General features: G+C 38.6%; 1 protein-coding gene across 1 annotated transcript in view; it reads left to right on the forward strand.

Annotated features, from left to right (window-relative positions):
• The window catches only part of MGAT4A (alpha-1,3-mannosyl-glycoprotein 4-beta-N-acetylglucosaminyltransferase A), a 72,203-nt gene that overhangs the window by 46,880 nt on the left and 9,143 nt on the right, over positions 1-16,180 (forward strand). Inside the window, exons 8-11 of the mRNA XM_009947622.2 lie at positions 967-1,081; positions 8,356-8,486; positions 9,117-9,224; positions 9,630-9,823. Of these exons, the coding sequence (XP_009945924.1) occupies positions 967-1,081; positions 8,356-8,486; positions 9,117-9,224; positions 9,630-9,823 (548 nt within the window). The remainder of the gene's footprint in view (positions 1-966; positions 1,082-8,355; positions 8,487-9,116; positions 9,225-9,629; positions 9,824-16,180) is intronic.

A 16,180-nucleotide genomic window follows, 5' to 3' on the forward strand; every position in this document is an offset into this window, starting at 1 on the left:
TCAAGAACAGAGTTAAGCAATTCATCTTCACTTTAGTTTAGCTCAGAATTGTTCCTATCATGTCTTGCTGCTTTGAAGTATAAGCCTTACCTGCAGGTATTGCAGTTTTAGTGGGTAACTGTGCTTATGATCTTTATTTAGATTTTGGGACTGTGTCCTTTTGGTTTCAAGTCCCACTCATCTCATCTAGTTTTTACAAAGCTATGCCGACTACTCTCTGAGAGCTGTTGGAGACTCAGCTCTCCTGGAAGCTGCACAGCCAATGACGTGTGACAGTCTTCTTGAAACTCGGCAGTTGCACAAATATTAGCGCCAGCACAAGGGGAAGAGCGTGAATGCACTGGGAGAAAGGACAGGAGAAAGCAGGATCCTTAAAGCAGTGGCCTGCACTTACTATGAATCAAAGGGATTGTAGCGCCCCGTCTTGGCAGTTCTTCTGCCTGGACTAGATTAGTTTGGACTACGCACCTGTTCTGTTGGACAGCTAAAGCCAGATGAAATGAATCCCACCTCTATAGACAACGTGTCTCTTAGCTTCTTGTCTCGGAGGAGAAAGTCTTTCAGTGCTGTAAGGTATGTGGGTAAACAGTCATGTTTATGTACAAATGATACAGATGTACTACTACTTGTTCTACTGATGATGTCATTTAGTCTAACATTATTTCATGGATGATTTTTCTCTGAGGAGAGGCTAGAAAAGCAACGTTGTGAATTAATAAGTTGAGATACATTTGTGTATTCTTATTACAGAGAGATTCTGGATTAGTTCTCTACAAATACAGACTATGATCCCTGCGATAGTTATTCTTGGCTATAGCATCTAGGTTTTACAGCAGCACTTGCATTAGAAATATGTAGCTATGTTAGCAATATATTATAAATCAGTATTTCCTATCTGTGCTTCTTCCTATTGCTTTGGTGGTGCTTTTTTTTATTTATGTTGATATCACTGCTACCCTCCTCTAGCTTGAAGATGACATCGTTGTCAAGCAGAATTATTTCAGCACAATAAAAAATTTTGCACTTCAGCTCGCTTCTGAAGATTGGATGATTCTAGAATTTTCTCAGCTGGGTTTCATTGGTAAGAAAATGTTCACTTCAGTAGTTCGAAAGAACACATTCATCCTCAGACTCTGAATTAATAGTGATCTGACTTCAAAGCTATCTCCTTTGTGTTGGAAATAGACCAAGAAGTAGAAATTCATTGGCTTTTTTAGGAACTCTGTTTTAACTCGTGGAGTGTTTTTTCCAGTTGTTTCGTATACTTTTGTATGACTGAGACAAACTCAAACTGTTGGAAAAGAGCATTTTTTTAAGCAAAAGTTAATTTATAAAAAAGTAAAAGTCGAACTGACTTATTCTGAATTTAGCTGCTTTTAAAACAAAAATGTCATTAAAACACAACTGACTGAAGTAAAAGAAAAATGCATGAAAACTAACTCCGCCTAAACAAATTGGTGTTTGTGCCAAAATTTCCAAGAATCGGGAGGCACAGATTTTTTTGGTTGCAAAGCCTGTCCTATCTCCACCTTTCTACTCCATCAAGAAGTTATGACGGTCTGCTGCTTCTTAGGTGTAGTTAAGAGTCTATCTGCTATTTGCAATAAACACGAGTGAGAGAAGCTAGTGCAGCATCTCAGGCTGTTGTGGATTGACTACCAGGGTGCTGTTGCAACTGCTTTATGGCTTTTTGCTCTTACACTGATGTGTTTTTGTTGAGAGGTACTAGACTTAACAGGAAAGCAATGAAAGAGAAGTTTTGAAGGGATTTTACAAATCAAAAGGTTATTTCATTACTGCAGTGATGTGTCGTGATCTGTTTAAAAGCGCTAAGCTGGACATATGCGAGGAAAAGTCGAAAGCTAAATCACACTGTGGAGATTGCTTTACGTAGCCACACAGACGATTCCAATGCAAAGGCTGCAAGTTACTCTCAGAACAGGAGGAAAATCCTACGTGTAACAGATAAAGAGCACTCCGGAGTTCTGTCATTCTTTTGGAAATTCTTGTTGCTCTCTTCTTTTTACTTTGGATCGGCTTTCCAGAGAATGGCTTCATTTTAGCTCAGTTACTTGTAACAGTAGCACTGAAAACTAAGAATGTTGTCTCTGTGTGAATGGCAAGTATTATCCTGCTTCCAGCTCAGCATCAGGTGTGCTGCTGAGGCAATAGTTCCTGACTTCCAGGGTCTTGGAGATTCACCGAGCAGAAAGGAAAACAGTAGTTGTCTCCTAAACATGTATGTTAGGGTACAAAATGGTACTTTGTACCTTTGCCTGTCAGCCTAACCTACAGAAACAGTGGAGAGGAGGAGAGAAAATAGGCGGAGGGAAGTCTCCTTATCTATCTGGCCTCCACAGAACCAATCTCCTTGGTTGCCTTGGGGTACCAACAGAGATGCACTGTTCCTGAAATAGTTATGGAACTGGTTTTGTGGCCTCAGAGGTGGAAGGGAGAAACGGGAAATGCAGCTGCCTATCATGGAGAAATAAGCATTTAAATGTTTTACTGGAGCTTTTGCCCACAATAGACTTGTCTCTTCTGTCAGGGGGCGCCTTGTAACTCTGTGATTCTGTGGCTGCAGAGACTGTTTGAATACCAGCATCTGATTAGGCTTTGTTTCTACTTTTGAACAGGTGAGCTTAAGTTATGGTCTTAGTTGGGGTTGAAGTTTTAGCTCTAGTCTTTAAATGTAAATTCTATATAAAATTCAAGGGATATAGAAGTAATTTACATTAATTCTACATTTGCTTAATTTAGTAGTACAGCGTTACTTGCTTACAAATTGCAGTTTTGTAAGACTGACATGTCAAAATGGGCTAAAAACCAGCTTACAGTTTAGGACATGCACTGTCTACCCCATGCAGATGTATTTCAGATCACTGTCGGGTATTTCACACTCATTTCTGTTCTCGGTGCTGCTATAGAGGGCACAGTGTCTAAGCCAGACGGGGTAGGTAGGTAGTTCTTAATGCTGAGATTTGACTTAATCACCTGCACAACTGTTTAAAAATATTTTTAAAGTGTTTTTTTCTACACTGTCTTTTTTTCAGTGTAGGCTCTGAAAATAGTTGTAATTAAATTTAGTTGTTAGCTCCTGCTGCTTGCATCCCTGTCCTTTGTGCCTTGTATCGTATTTGCTTGCCTCCTTTCAATTAGATGATATCAGTAGAATTTCAGATGCATTCAGCTATGGCTACACATCTTAATGTTGCTTTTCTACCTAGAAAATTCAATTAGATTTTTTTTCTCCCAATTTAGTTACTTATCCTACTTTTAAGTTTTGAGAGAAAAATTAGTATTCCTGAAAGTGACTTAAACTTCTGGCTTCGAGACACATTGGTGTGCTATAACCATATATTGCACAGAAATTTTGTGCAAGTAATGTAGATTTGCCTCACCTCTGCTATCCCCTTAAGGATCTTGATACAGACTTATGCTATGGTAATTTGGTAATGTGGATAGCTATGGAGAAGAGCAAAAGCAGTTGTTTGCAACTGGGGATGAGTTTTGTGTGTAAATGTCTGAGAGAAAGTAGAACGCTGAATTGTCTAGATGCTACTGATTTAGAAATAATCTCTAAAAAGAGGTGTGGCTGATTCACTGTAAGCCATTGGAAACCTTGATCAGCTTGCAGGTTCGCTAGGTAAAAATGTATTTTCTCGTAGTGTTTCTGAACTGAAAATCTAATTTATGCAAGTACTACATGAAGAAGTGGCAAATGCAGCTATTTAGGCTGACAGCAGAATTACAGAATTCTGTCACCTCTGCCACAGAGCAAAGTTGCTTCCTTTGTGGGTTTTTTAATGCTGAAAGCATAGTCATAACTGCTGTCAAGTATCTAATAAATAATGGGTGAGATATATGCTGTTTCCCAAAGAAGCCCTGTGGAAGGAGATGCATCTTTTTCTCTTCTGGATTCTGGTTTGCAATGCGGTCCCTGGCACAAGATAGGAAAGTCCTACTAGCTTTTTAAGAGAAATACTGATTTGTCTTGCAAGCTGAAGTGTTTTCCAGAGGATCTGCAATACTCTGTGCTGTAGCTACGCTGCCAGCTATCACAAACTTTTAATGGAGGGGTCTGAAATCAGCCTTTTAGTTGTCTTATACAGTTCCTCTGAATCTTACTGTGCCCTCATGTTTTAAGGCCTGTTGTTCTTTATTTTAAGTTGTTCTGATTACAGCTTTGTTCAAGCTGTCCACATAGTTGAAATTTGGGGAAGAGTAGATCGAGTCAAATATTTGAGATTTAAATAACTTCAAAGAGGTTCTGGTTTTACTGCCAGTAATTTGCATATCATTAACAGGGAAAGCGTTGAAAGACTTCAACTGTAGTTAGAATATGTGCTTGCAGGTATAAAATTATTGTTGGTGTCGACTGAATACATTTAATGATGCTTATGCAGAAGAATGAAAATGAATGATTTAGATATTTGCAGTTCAGAGAACTGTAGAAAACAAAGTTTTTCATTTTGTGTGTCTTGTACTTGCCAACAAAATACTGTGAGGGCCAGAATAGTTCACCAAGGATAGCATTTAAATGGACTGAAAATCAGATAGAACTCTTGGCAGGGCACAATAAATAGCAGAAAATGTTCTACGATATTTTTTTTTCAGTCCTGGCTCTCACTTTTATCAATGTAGATAAATAATGTGGAGAAAATCTTCCACATTTTGTAAATCTCTAGGTATTTATGGAGCAAGATTGTACCTTTGAGTCTTAATTCTTTTGGGTTTTGAAGTTTCTTTCCAAGGGTAGTTTGTATGCACCGAGAATCTGAAAACTCTGAAATTTTGTCAGCATACCAAGTGCATGAACACAGTGCAAGATGAGCCTTTCCTTCTTTTCTTTCCCATTGTCTTTGATTTGAGGCGGTGCATGTTGACTGCAGTTTTCGCTTAGGTCTCTTTGGCTTAATGACTTTTGACTGCATATTGGGGATGGCCAGCGGACAATCTGTAGGCTGGATTTGGATGGCATCTCAATGGCTCCATGGCTCGCAGCACTTTCCTCACCTGCAGCTGCATGGGAGGCCACAGGACTGCAGGACCTTGGCAAATGCTGCTACTTGTTCTTGGGCTATGGCTGTACCCTAGGGAAGCCAGGCTGCTGCTGCTTCCCTTGCTTGGGAGAAGCTAGTCAAGGGCTTGTCTGGTTTGGATTCAGAGGGGCTGAGGTGTCACATCTGTGGAGTAGGAGTTGTACTGGGCTGCTTTCCATCACAAGGAGTAGCTGTGGACAGTCGGGTCCAGAGCTTTGATGACCTGTTTTACCAGGGACTTCACTGTTTTTGAGCTGGTTTAGGAAGAGTGTTCTGGGGGAGAAAAAGGGGACATTGATCCATGACAGTACTGCTGTGCTGTGCTGGTGGCGTCCTGAGACGGAGATGGTAGATGAGGGATGCTGTGTTATATTGGAGGGCAAGGAGCTGTGCCAAGCTAGGTGTGGAAGGTGGTGACAGCATTTCGGCAAGTAGTGTGTGGATGTCTGTCCTTGGTTACTGAAGGGAGATGAGGGCTTGTCTCAGGAACAGGTGTTGCCTGTTTGTCTTTGCTGAAGTGATCTTTACGAGTTAAAGTGAGAAGGCTTTGCCTGCACTGTTGAACCCTTCCACCGTGCTGGGCAGTGTAATGTAGAGAGGCCAGTTGGGTCTGAAGGTGCTGGTGCAGGTACAGCCAGCTGATGCTTACCTAGCATATTCTGATTAGTTGCAGTTGGATGTATCGGGATTTTTTGTTTGTTGTTTGTTTTGTTGGTTTTTTTTTTTTCCTGGTGTGTCTTGTGACATCACCATGTTAACTAGATGCTTCATCCGTATTTATTGCACTGCATCATAATGTAGCCTTGCTCAGAGCCCTCCAAACTCATCTCAGAATTCCAAAGTAAGTATTATTTCGTTGCCTGTGTTCTTATCCAGTTTCATACAAGTCATAAAGGAATGAGATCGCATCAGAAGTGTTTTCTGGAAAGGACGAGGCCCTTTAGGTGATCTCCTAGATATGTATCCTCTCTTTGAGAAAATAAAGGATCTTGCAATTCGAGATTCTGGTGTTCTCAAAGCAAATCTCCGTATGTAACAGCATGATACCTGGCGTTGTCAGAGTACACATAACAGGGCCCTTGCAACTTTGATGCTTTCCTTTAAAAATATCTTTGTTGCTAATATATGTAAGCTAACAACCTGGCATTTTATATCTACTCTGAGACACTGTATAATGTGCCAGGCTCAGTCACCTGTTTCAGTAGAGAAATTTTCTATCCCTGTTGCAACAGGGATTTGAACTCCCAGCTCCTTTGGGTTTTTTTCATGCTGCCTTGCAATAATCTTCGATGAATTACAGACTTGAGTGAGCCTCAAAAGAAAGAGAAGTAACTGAATGTCTGGCTCTGGGTGATAGGCCACGTGTACATTTACAGTGGAAATGTATGTTCCTAATCACTTAAGACTAGATAACTTCTTGCCCTTTGAGTATTACTGGTTCAGGGTGATACTGCAGGTAGATCCTCTCTTCTGTTTATATAAATGCGAACATCCTCCTTAATGGCTAAATAATATAGACTGCTTGCACCATTTCTTCATTTCCACTTGGCCACCTGCTCAAGTAGAGTGTGACACTGCTGATAGTTTTTAAGCTTCATAGAAGACATTGTTCCCTGTTTGTTTGTCATCCAGACTAGCATATATAGCTCCTTAGTGGCCTTTCCAACGAGTTTTGTCCTCTTGTGGATGAGAACCAAATCCTATTTTCTGATGAGTGTGGGAAGTGTTTTTGCCACCTCAGAGAGGAACCTGTTTGTAATGTCTACTCCAGATGTTCTTGCTAAATGTAGAAGGAGAAAATATTAGGATCTCTACCACTTGTGGAACTTACTTAAAAAGCCTATGAAGGCCTCATAGATTACAACTGGGAAAAAAAAAATCACTTCACATGCTTAAGTGCTGTGTGTTAGTGTGTTGTACAGAACTCCCAAATATGGACAGACAGAAGACTTTTACTGAAGAAGAGCTTCTATTGGACTCTGATCCATTAATGCACATGTGCACCAAGAGCCCATGCCTGTCAAAATCAGCACTGCCCTCATCTCAGCACCGTCTGCAGAACCAAATCACTTCAGCCAGCGTCCTCCTAAGAGATTAATTGTTGTGTAATGTCTTTCTCTCTCGCCTCTTACATTGTAGCCTAGCAAAGTAGAGGCAGACTTCATCTGCAAACCTGATGATGTTTTCTGAACCTGCCCTCAAATCTGGAACTGCCTTTGGGACTTTAGTTGGCACTCAGTCCCTGATAGAAGCACTTGTCTGTCTGTCTTCAGCCTTGGACTGCCCCACTCACAGTTGCGTGTTGCTCCTTGTAGCAATGTCTTGATACAAGGCACCTTTCTGAAGTGCTGAATTCAATTTAACAAAATAGCCCAGTGTGTTGCCCACCTTCCCCTTCAGACACCTGTACTGGCAGTGAAGTGTATTCTACAACCAGGTTGTAAATTACTTTTGTTGATAGTAAATAGACTTTCTTCATCAACAGTAAGTTTCTTTCTTTTGCCAAGGCCTCCTTTAAGCCTCAGAGTTTGCAGAGTTCCCAGGAATCCTGTAGCACAGTGCCACCCAGAAATTAATCTATGCTTGACTGAGCAATATGCGGTCTTGGAAGCCCCAAAGTTGTGGCAGTACTTGGTGAAGAAGTTCTGCAATTTTTGTTTGTGGGAGGGACTTAGACTTTCTACTAGGCAGCTGACTGCTTTGAATGTGGCTACTTGGAAATGCCCTTAGTATGAGTTTGCTGATGGCCTATGCATTTCAGAAGAAACTCCGATTACTGCTTTTTTTTTTTTTTTTAAAGTTGCATTGTCTCTGGTTATGTTCTAGTAGCTTCCTTCTTTCCCTTTGATTTTCTACACAGAAGGATCTGGAGCTACTGGTAGGTGTTCTGTGTCTGCTTTTCATAACTGCAAAAGCTGAAATTGTGTGACTGGGCAGATAACACTTGCAACAGCTCCTTGTCTCAGATGCTTGAAGCTTATACATGGCGTGGAGAATAACAGACATGAATCTGTAGCTGCTCTTCCTCTATTTTTGCAGACTGGCAATTTCTGCTCTTAAGGAGAATGTGTTGTAGTATACACTGAATATTTTGATAGCACCAAGATATATTATAAAGAGTTCTTGTTTGAATAGTTGGTTTTAGTTTCGCATAACTGAAAGGTATGGAGCTTTTAATAACATTGAGATTTCAAGTTGTTCATTGCTGAACACTTCTTGTCTTGGCAGTAACTTACCTGTTTTCTCGCTGATTTCAAAACACAATGTTATCTTTAATCTAAAGTAACTCCAGCTATTCTTAATGTCATCACAGGTAAAATGTTCCAGTCTCCAGATATCACTCTTATTGTAGAGTTCATATTTATGTTTTATAAAGAGAAACCTATTGACTGGCTCCTGGACCATATCCTCTGGGTGAAAGTGTGTAACCCTGAGAAAGATGCTGTAAGTTTGTTTTTATTATAAAGCTTCTAAAATGTTTTCCTGATGGTGAATGGGTTGGTTTGGGTGAGCTGGAGGCAAGCATACTGTGTATTATAGTTACTGCATGTCCGTGAAAGAGTCTTTCTTCCTACCAAGATTTTAGTCTCAAAAAGAACTTCAGAGAGACAGTTCTCAGAGGCATTATAACTGTTACTGTTTCAGATTTTGGAGATGGATGCAGTAGGATGAAGTCCAGTTAATTTCTCTGTGCAACAGTCCTGAAATAAACTCATTCACATAACCCCCACTGAGGCTCTGCAGAATGCCACTGCTTGGATAGCAATCAGAGTTGGTTCCGAATGGGGAATAAACTTTGGATTTTAGACCTTCATTTCTCAAGTAACACCCTTGCTGAAAGACTAAACAAACAGGTTCTGTGCAAGAACCTTGAGCAGTATTATATTTGCAGAGCAGTTTTGGTAGATTTCTGGAATGAAAACAAGAACAACTGTATAAATAGGTCTTGGTTCTTGTTGAGTCTTTTTGATTCATGTAACGTCACACTCTTGCAGTAAAAATTTGGCAACCTTGTGTTGATTTTACTAATGTGATTTTTTTTTTTTAACCCCTTCCCCACTCCCCCTGTTTCAGAAACATTGTGACCGACAGAAATCTAACCTACGGATACGCTTCAGGCCTTCCCTTTTCCAGCATGTTGGCCTCCACTCCTCTCTAGCGGGGAAGATACAGAAACTCACAGTTAGTAGCTAAAATTTTCTTTCCTTTCCAGAGCAGGCTGATTAAATGAAAAACTTTGTAGCCTTTGAGAAAACAGGCTTTTTCTTGTTGTCTGGCATTTTGAAGTGTGCTGTATATTACTCCAGTTGGAATTAAATTTGATTTAAACTGGTTACTATCAAGTATAAGAAGTGCTAATCTTGGTTTATTTTTGTGGATTTTTGCTAGGGGATATTTTTTCTTATTTTTTTACTTCAATGTCATGTTCAGCTAATTAATCAGTACAAAATCTGATACATCCCAAAATGAGTAATGCATTCATTTTCCATTTTATGCGAGTGTTTATTTTAAGTGTAACCACTTGGGAAGAGAACGTAATAAAACAGATTATCTGACCAGCATGATGTTTGTCTTTCTTTCAATTAGGATAAAGACTTCCTGAAACCATTACTGCATAAAATCCACGTGAATCCACCTGCAGAGGTTTCGACATCTTTAAAAGTCTACCAAGGGCATACGCTAGAAAAAACCTACGTAGGGGAAGATTTTTTCTGGGCTGTCACACCAGTTGCTGGGGATTATATTCTATTTAAATTTGACAAGCCAGTCAATGTAGAAAGGTTAGTAATTATTTGCTTTTGGTCTGATATCTAAAGCTGCTTGTTTGCCAGGAGTGCTTGAAGATAGAATTTAGGGCTATCATTATAACCTAAAACGAAATAATGTAGGGTCTTTGGAGTTCAGCTGAAACTACGATCATTAGTGTCTTCCCTCTAATCCTTTTACTACTGTAAATTTTGTCTTGCTTTTTTTTTTTAGTCCAGAGCCTTTTTGATAAATGCAGTTCAAAACTAGTGCTTCTCTGGCAGTTCATAAGAGAATTTAAAAGAAGCCAATTTGATTCTATTTGTATTTGGTTGGCCTGCTTCTAATTACAGAGCAATTGTACAGCGTGGTGTATGGCACAGTATGTTGTGCCCTGCAGCCTTGGTCCCTTGATGGTCCAGATCAGGAATCTTGATGGAGCATATCACGATGTCCCCAGACTTGAAAGCTGAGAACATTGAAGGGTAATGGTTTTTTAGATGTCGCTTTAGGGCTTGTAAAAAGTCACTGTGCAAAGACTCCAAGTTGACCTATTTAATAAAAAAAAAGTGTGTCTGGGGGTTGCCCTTAAAAATACAAATATTTGTGACTTGTTAGAGGACTAAAGGTGACTTGTTTTTAGTTACTGGTCAGATTAAATAAGAATAATAGTTTGCACTTTAGAGTGTAGTCGTCCATTAGTTTTATGAGACTCATTTGCTGCTTTGCTTTTTACTGTCTTGGCAACCTAGTAGTCCAAGAATTATAAATTATTTATTTAGTGTCTAAGTGTTGATATGTTAGTGGATTCCTTTTCTCCTTTCTTCACATACCTTATGTGTTCTTTTGAGGCCAGTACCTGTAGTCTGATTGAGCAAAGGCTCTTTGGATCAATTTATCTGGATGCTTTTCTTGTGAAGCAGCCCTTTTTTTGCAGTCCTGAGCTGAATCCAATCAGTCAACTTCTGTGCCTTGTGACGTAATCAAAGGCTGAATCTTCATGCCGGCTTAGTGGAACAGTGAGAATCACTAGTTTCGTTGTTACTATGTTGTTGCAAAGTAGCCTGACCTATGAAACTCAACTTTGTTGTTGGAGATGTCAAATTACCCTTTCAGATGAGTGTTATGCTTTAAAAGGCTTTCCTGGTTAGCTTTCCGAGATACATGTGTTGAGGAACATGACTGCCATACCTCCTTGGATTAAAGGCAGAATCTTTTTTATCCTGTGCCAATAGTTTACAAAATACATATTTTTAAACTCAGATGTATGAATTCACTGATTTCTTTTTGATCAAATTTTCCTTTTCAAAGGTATGAAGTAAGTGTTGTCCAATCTGTGTGTTTGTTTTCATTTTTTTTAAAAAGAATTAGATGCATTTATGTTATGAATAGGGTAACTGTAAGCAGCAAATATTGATGTTGGGTGGGGTAGGATGAGTCAAATGCACAATGGCAATTTTGGAAAGCATTGCTAGCAAGTGTCATAGGTCAGCACTGTTATTTAAAAACTAGCATGCACAGGTCTGAAGAAAATATGTTTTGATATGTGTTACCTTATGGTGAGGGAATTGGGGGAATGAGTCAGTACTAATTATCTGTGCAAAAGGTGGAAAGATAGTGTTTGTTATTGTGACCTGGAAATTTGTAGCTAGGCCGAAGGTGGTTATGTCTGCCTGCTGTGTTAGGAACAGTCCCGGCAGTGGAGGATGATATGATTCTTCTTTTTTTTTTCTGTTTCTTGACAAAAGGTTTTAGAAGAAAGGGAACATCTTGTATTCTGTTGCTTCCTCAGTGGAAGTCTACCAATTAGAATGATGCTACCTGTTCAGACATAAGAAGTTTCATGTTTGCACTATCATTGTAAGACATTTTGGAGTTTATTATGATTTTAGCTTCTGTTGCTACAGTGTCCACAAAAATGCAGTATTTTGCCTTTCTGAACTTGGTGGCTGATTAGGGCTACAGATGCTGTTTCAAATTGTTGGGGACTTGTTTTTGTCTACTTAACTTCAGCAGCAGCAGACTTTGGTAGGTGAAGGTCAAGTGAAGCAATGATGTTTCCCGATATTTCAAGGATGCTTGCTGAGGCAGTCAAAAAATAAAACTGTGACTTATGGGTTGAAACACAGAAAAGGGAAAATGGACCAAGCATTAGGAAGACTTTCCTGGTGGAGAGACTTATCTGATTGATTGTGGGAATTCAGAGTAGAAAATACACTTTTGAAAGCCATCTTGTGTTTGAGAAGGGGTGCAACAGGTTTTTCTTTTTTTCTTTTTTTAAATAATAGAAAAGTTCTTTGAATTTACAGATTTTGTCTGCCAAGTCAGTTTGAAGTGTAGGTGCTTAATAACTCCCATAATAACGGAATATTAATAATTCCTTAATGGAAATATTGACCAAAACTCTGACTGAATGAATGGCAGTTCTGTTACACTGTGACAGAGCAGCAACTTGTTCCTATAGTTTATTTTTCCATGCCAAACATTTTGCTGAACTGAATTTAAGTTTTCTGCTGAGTAAAGCAGTTCAGTAATTAGTTTTCGTTAAGTCTTTAAATATTTCATTTTTGGGATCTGAGAGTATTGTCAGGGATAATGCTGGCAAGCATCACTTACTAGTTTAAAGTGAGAACTAAGCTCACTTTGCTGAGCAGCAAGTAACGTTTGTGACTATTTTGTGCAAGACCTGGTTGGCAGATTCCTGCTGCATATTGAACAGTCAGATAGGTGGTGCTTGTTCTAAATCACACCTGGAGAACAGGGATGTGTAAAATGAAATTGTATAGTACTAATTTTAGTAACAGCTCTTGTACTGAACCTTTTTAGTTTTTTTCCAAGCAAACAGGCTTTTTTCCAGCCACTGCACTGAAGTCCCCTAATAGTAAGCTAGGATCTCCTTCTTATTTTTGCAGTAAGAAGATATATGCCTCTCTTTCAGTAGCGTATCCCTGAGAATGAGATGAGATCCACTGACTTTTCTTTTAGAAACTGATTTAGAAGAAATTGCACAGCAGTGTTGAAGCTGTGGTTTGTTTTTTGTTTGTTGGGGTTTTTTTTTTTAAAGAAATGGTTGGACTGTTTTCTAAATGCTCAAACCAGCCTACATTGTAAAGATAAGAAATACTGAACTTCTGTTCCCTTAGGTTGTTAAATAATTATAGAAATCCACTTTGCTATTTTGATATGTACACTGTTGTTCCAAGCACATATTTCATTATTAAAACTGACAGGTAAATTTAAGAGTTTCTTTATGAAGCATACATTATTACTACTTTAATGCTAGTACTGAATGTGAATTCATTTTCCTCACTATAACAGATTCAAGATACTTATTTCCTTTACTAGTTATTCTTTTTCTTCAGAGATATCAGTGAGGAATGTTATACCCAAGCAGCTCCTTGTGAAGAGCTTTTGACTTTAGACATTGCTTTTTTTACAGGTTTTTTGTATGTAGGAAGCTGTGAAATACATGTGGATGAGTAGTGAATCTCAAACAGAAGTAATAAACTTTGAATGTGATCCTGGTTTAAAAACAAAACAGGAAGACATTCCATTGCAGCACTTAAGTGATGCTGGTGTCTGTCATCATCACAACTATCTTTTTTTTTTTTTTGACTGCCTAAGTTTCGGAGCCCTCCCTATGAATGTGATTGACACAAATCAGATATTGTTTTCAAAGAACATGTGCACTACTTACACTGAGGAAGCCCTTGGAAGCACATAACCTGTGACTGTTTTAATTAGATTATGTTTACACTTGTCAGCTTTTCTGCAGTAGGAATTCAGAATGGATATTTATAAAAAGGGCTTCAGGCTTGTTGCAGTATAAATGGCTTTCAAATGCTCATCTTTATTAAAAAAAAAAAAAAAGCAAGCTGCAGGAAGAGACAAGGGTGTATTTTATACTGTGGGAAAAAAAAAAAAACACCACCAGAAACCAAAACCCACCCAAACCTCACCAGTATATGTATTTAAATTTGCTTTGTACTTTTAAAATATGAGGTTCATCCTTTCTTGTATGTTACTGCTTGGTTATGTTGCTTTGAGTATTTTCAAAAGGATTAGAAGAGTTTGTTTTGGGGGGAGGTATTCGTTTTTTTGTTAGTGGTTGGGTTTTCCCCACATACACACCCATCCAGCACTGCTTTTAACTCTGTAGTTGTCCCATCATTGTGTTCTTCTTTTAGCGAGTTATTGCGTAGTCATCCTAATGTGATATTGATGATTAATAGCATGATTTTTGAGGTAGAACTTGCTGACTGGAATTTCAGCTTTAAACTGAAATCTTAATACTTTGACAAACCAGCTTGTAAATTACACTTACTACTTTGTGTTCTGATATTGGCATAGATACTGGATGTGCAATATTTGAGACTAATCATCTAATTTTCCATATTGTTGACCCTGGAATCCCAGGGAACATGTGATGTAAACCTTACGTATATTTTCCGTGGCATCTTCTCACAACATAGAACTCCCACTCATGCAAGAAATACATATTTGACTATTTAAGCTAGAAAACCAATGTATTGAGTGTGAAGAGTGTCTTGTTGGGCTCCTGGTAATTAAACATACATATCACTTTGTTTGCTTTGAAATTATTATGACAGTATTGAAAAATACCTGCATAACAAGTGGCAGTTACTTGCCTATTACTACTGCCATTTCATTGTAAAGAAAAATAGACACAACTTTTTAAAACAGGTTCTCTAGCAGTGAAAACTTAAAAGGAATTTAATTTTTTTAAGTACAACAAAGTTACACCAAAAAAAAGTATCCTAACAGTTGGTCATATCTAAAATGTAGTTAATTATCCATGTTATGGGATGCGAGTCTTCCTCTGGGTAGAGGGATGCAAGATCAAATGCATTACAAAGGAAAAAAAGACTTTCTAACAGCTTTCCAAAACTGGCAGTGAAGTGGAACTTTTTCATCATTGACTTTTGCAGTAACAACCAGTTAAAACCTAGAAAACTGCAAAATTGTTTGGGTTTTAGATTAGTACAGCAGTAACTCGACTGATGTATAAGCTGTTCTTTGTTCATAGTTGCTGTTCAGTGTAGAAACTCTCCTTCAGCACAGTGCAATACATTCAACCTTTCTTGGGCGATTTTAGCTGAAGAACCACATATGTGCACACACACGCAGTGTATGAGTTAGAAGTAATCTTTCTTCTGATTCTAAAGTTATAATATAAGTTATTAAAATTTAACATCATCTTCATTTTATTAAGATTTAATGGTAGTGTCAGTTGATAGGAAATATTTGAAAGTCTCTTAATTATTTTAAATGTTTTGGTGGTTGTCAGTATATTTCAGGTAGGATATTGTTTTTAGTGTATATGAAAAAGAGAATTTGAGGATTTTGGTTTCTTTGTTTACATCAGCTTCTGTACTAATGAGTAGAACATCCTCAAATTGGATGCACTGAGAGCAGGGATTTGGCAGGCAGACTCCCAGCCACTGATGCTGTTTGCTCTGGGCATGGAACTCTGCCCATAACAATGAAGCAAGAACTTCATAGGAAAAGGAGAAAAAAACAACTAAGTATGGATCAGAGATGGAAGAAAAGAGCTGCCTGAGCCAAGGACACGCTGCTTCTTACTTAGTGGCACTAATATTCAAGATTTGTGTATTTGGCAGTGTTCCTGGGTTTACAGTTCTTAGTCAGAAATCTTAGAGGCTTAATGCTGTTGCCTAAATGTTGGATGTGTAATGTCACTTGAGATACCCTAAAATACTTCACTTGATTTCCAGAAGGGCTTGAGTCTCTGAGATGTCATAATTGCATCTTGCTGGCCTGTGACGAGGTCTCATGCCCAATTGCATCTCAAATGGGGGCAAATGTCTGTGTTTAAGAAAACTGAATGGAGTTCTTACCTGCGCTTCTGGAGAATTAAGCTGGGGGGGGGGGGATGTTTATGTGCACACACACGTTTTAAAACAAAACAAACCCCAAAGCCTTTCGGCATTTCACTGGATTAAAATTTCAGCAGAAGTAACCTTGCAAAAGAATATAAGGGTCTTTTAACTAATATTGTGATGGAAAAACTAGTTAATTCCTTAATGAGAAGAGATTTCAGGACAGAGCCCAGTCCCCCCCTTAAAAACCAACTTAACCACAACAATAACAAACCTAAACAAACAAAATGACCCCAGCCACAAAACACTAAAAAAACCAAACCACCTCCAAAATGAAAAATTAAAAATAAGTTAAAATTAATTTAATGCCGGACTCTTTTATATTGTAGTTGATATGTGTATATTCCAGGTTGCACAGTGCAGGTTTAGAAAGCTGATCTTAGAGTCCTCAGTGGAAAACAGTAGGCAAGAGTAGACTTGGGAATATTTTTCTTACCTGGCGAAATGCCTTTTACACATGTTGCGCAGCTG

This window comes from Leptosomus discolor, chromosome 1 (assembly GCF_034619465.1).
Source record: "Leptosomus discolor isolate bLepDis1 chromosome 1, bLepDis1.hap2, whole genome shotgun sequence".
NCBI classification, from domain to species: Eukaryota; Metazoa; Chordata; class Aves; order Leptosomiformes; family Leptosomidae; genus Leptosomus; species Leptosomus discolor.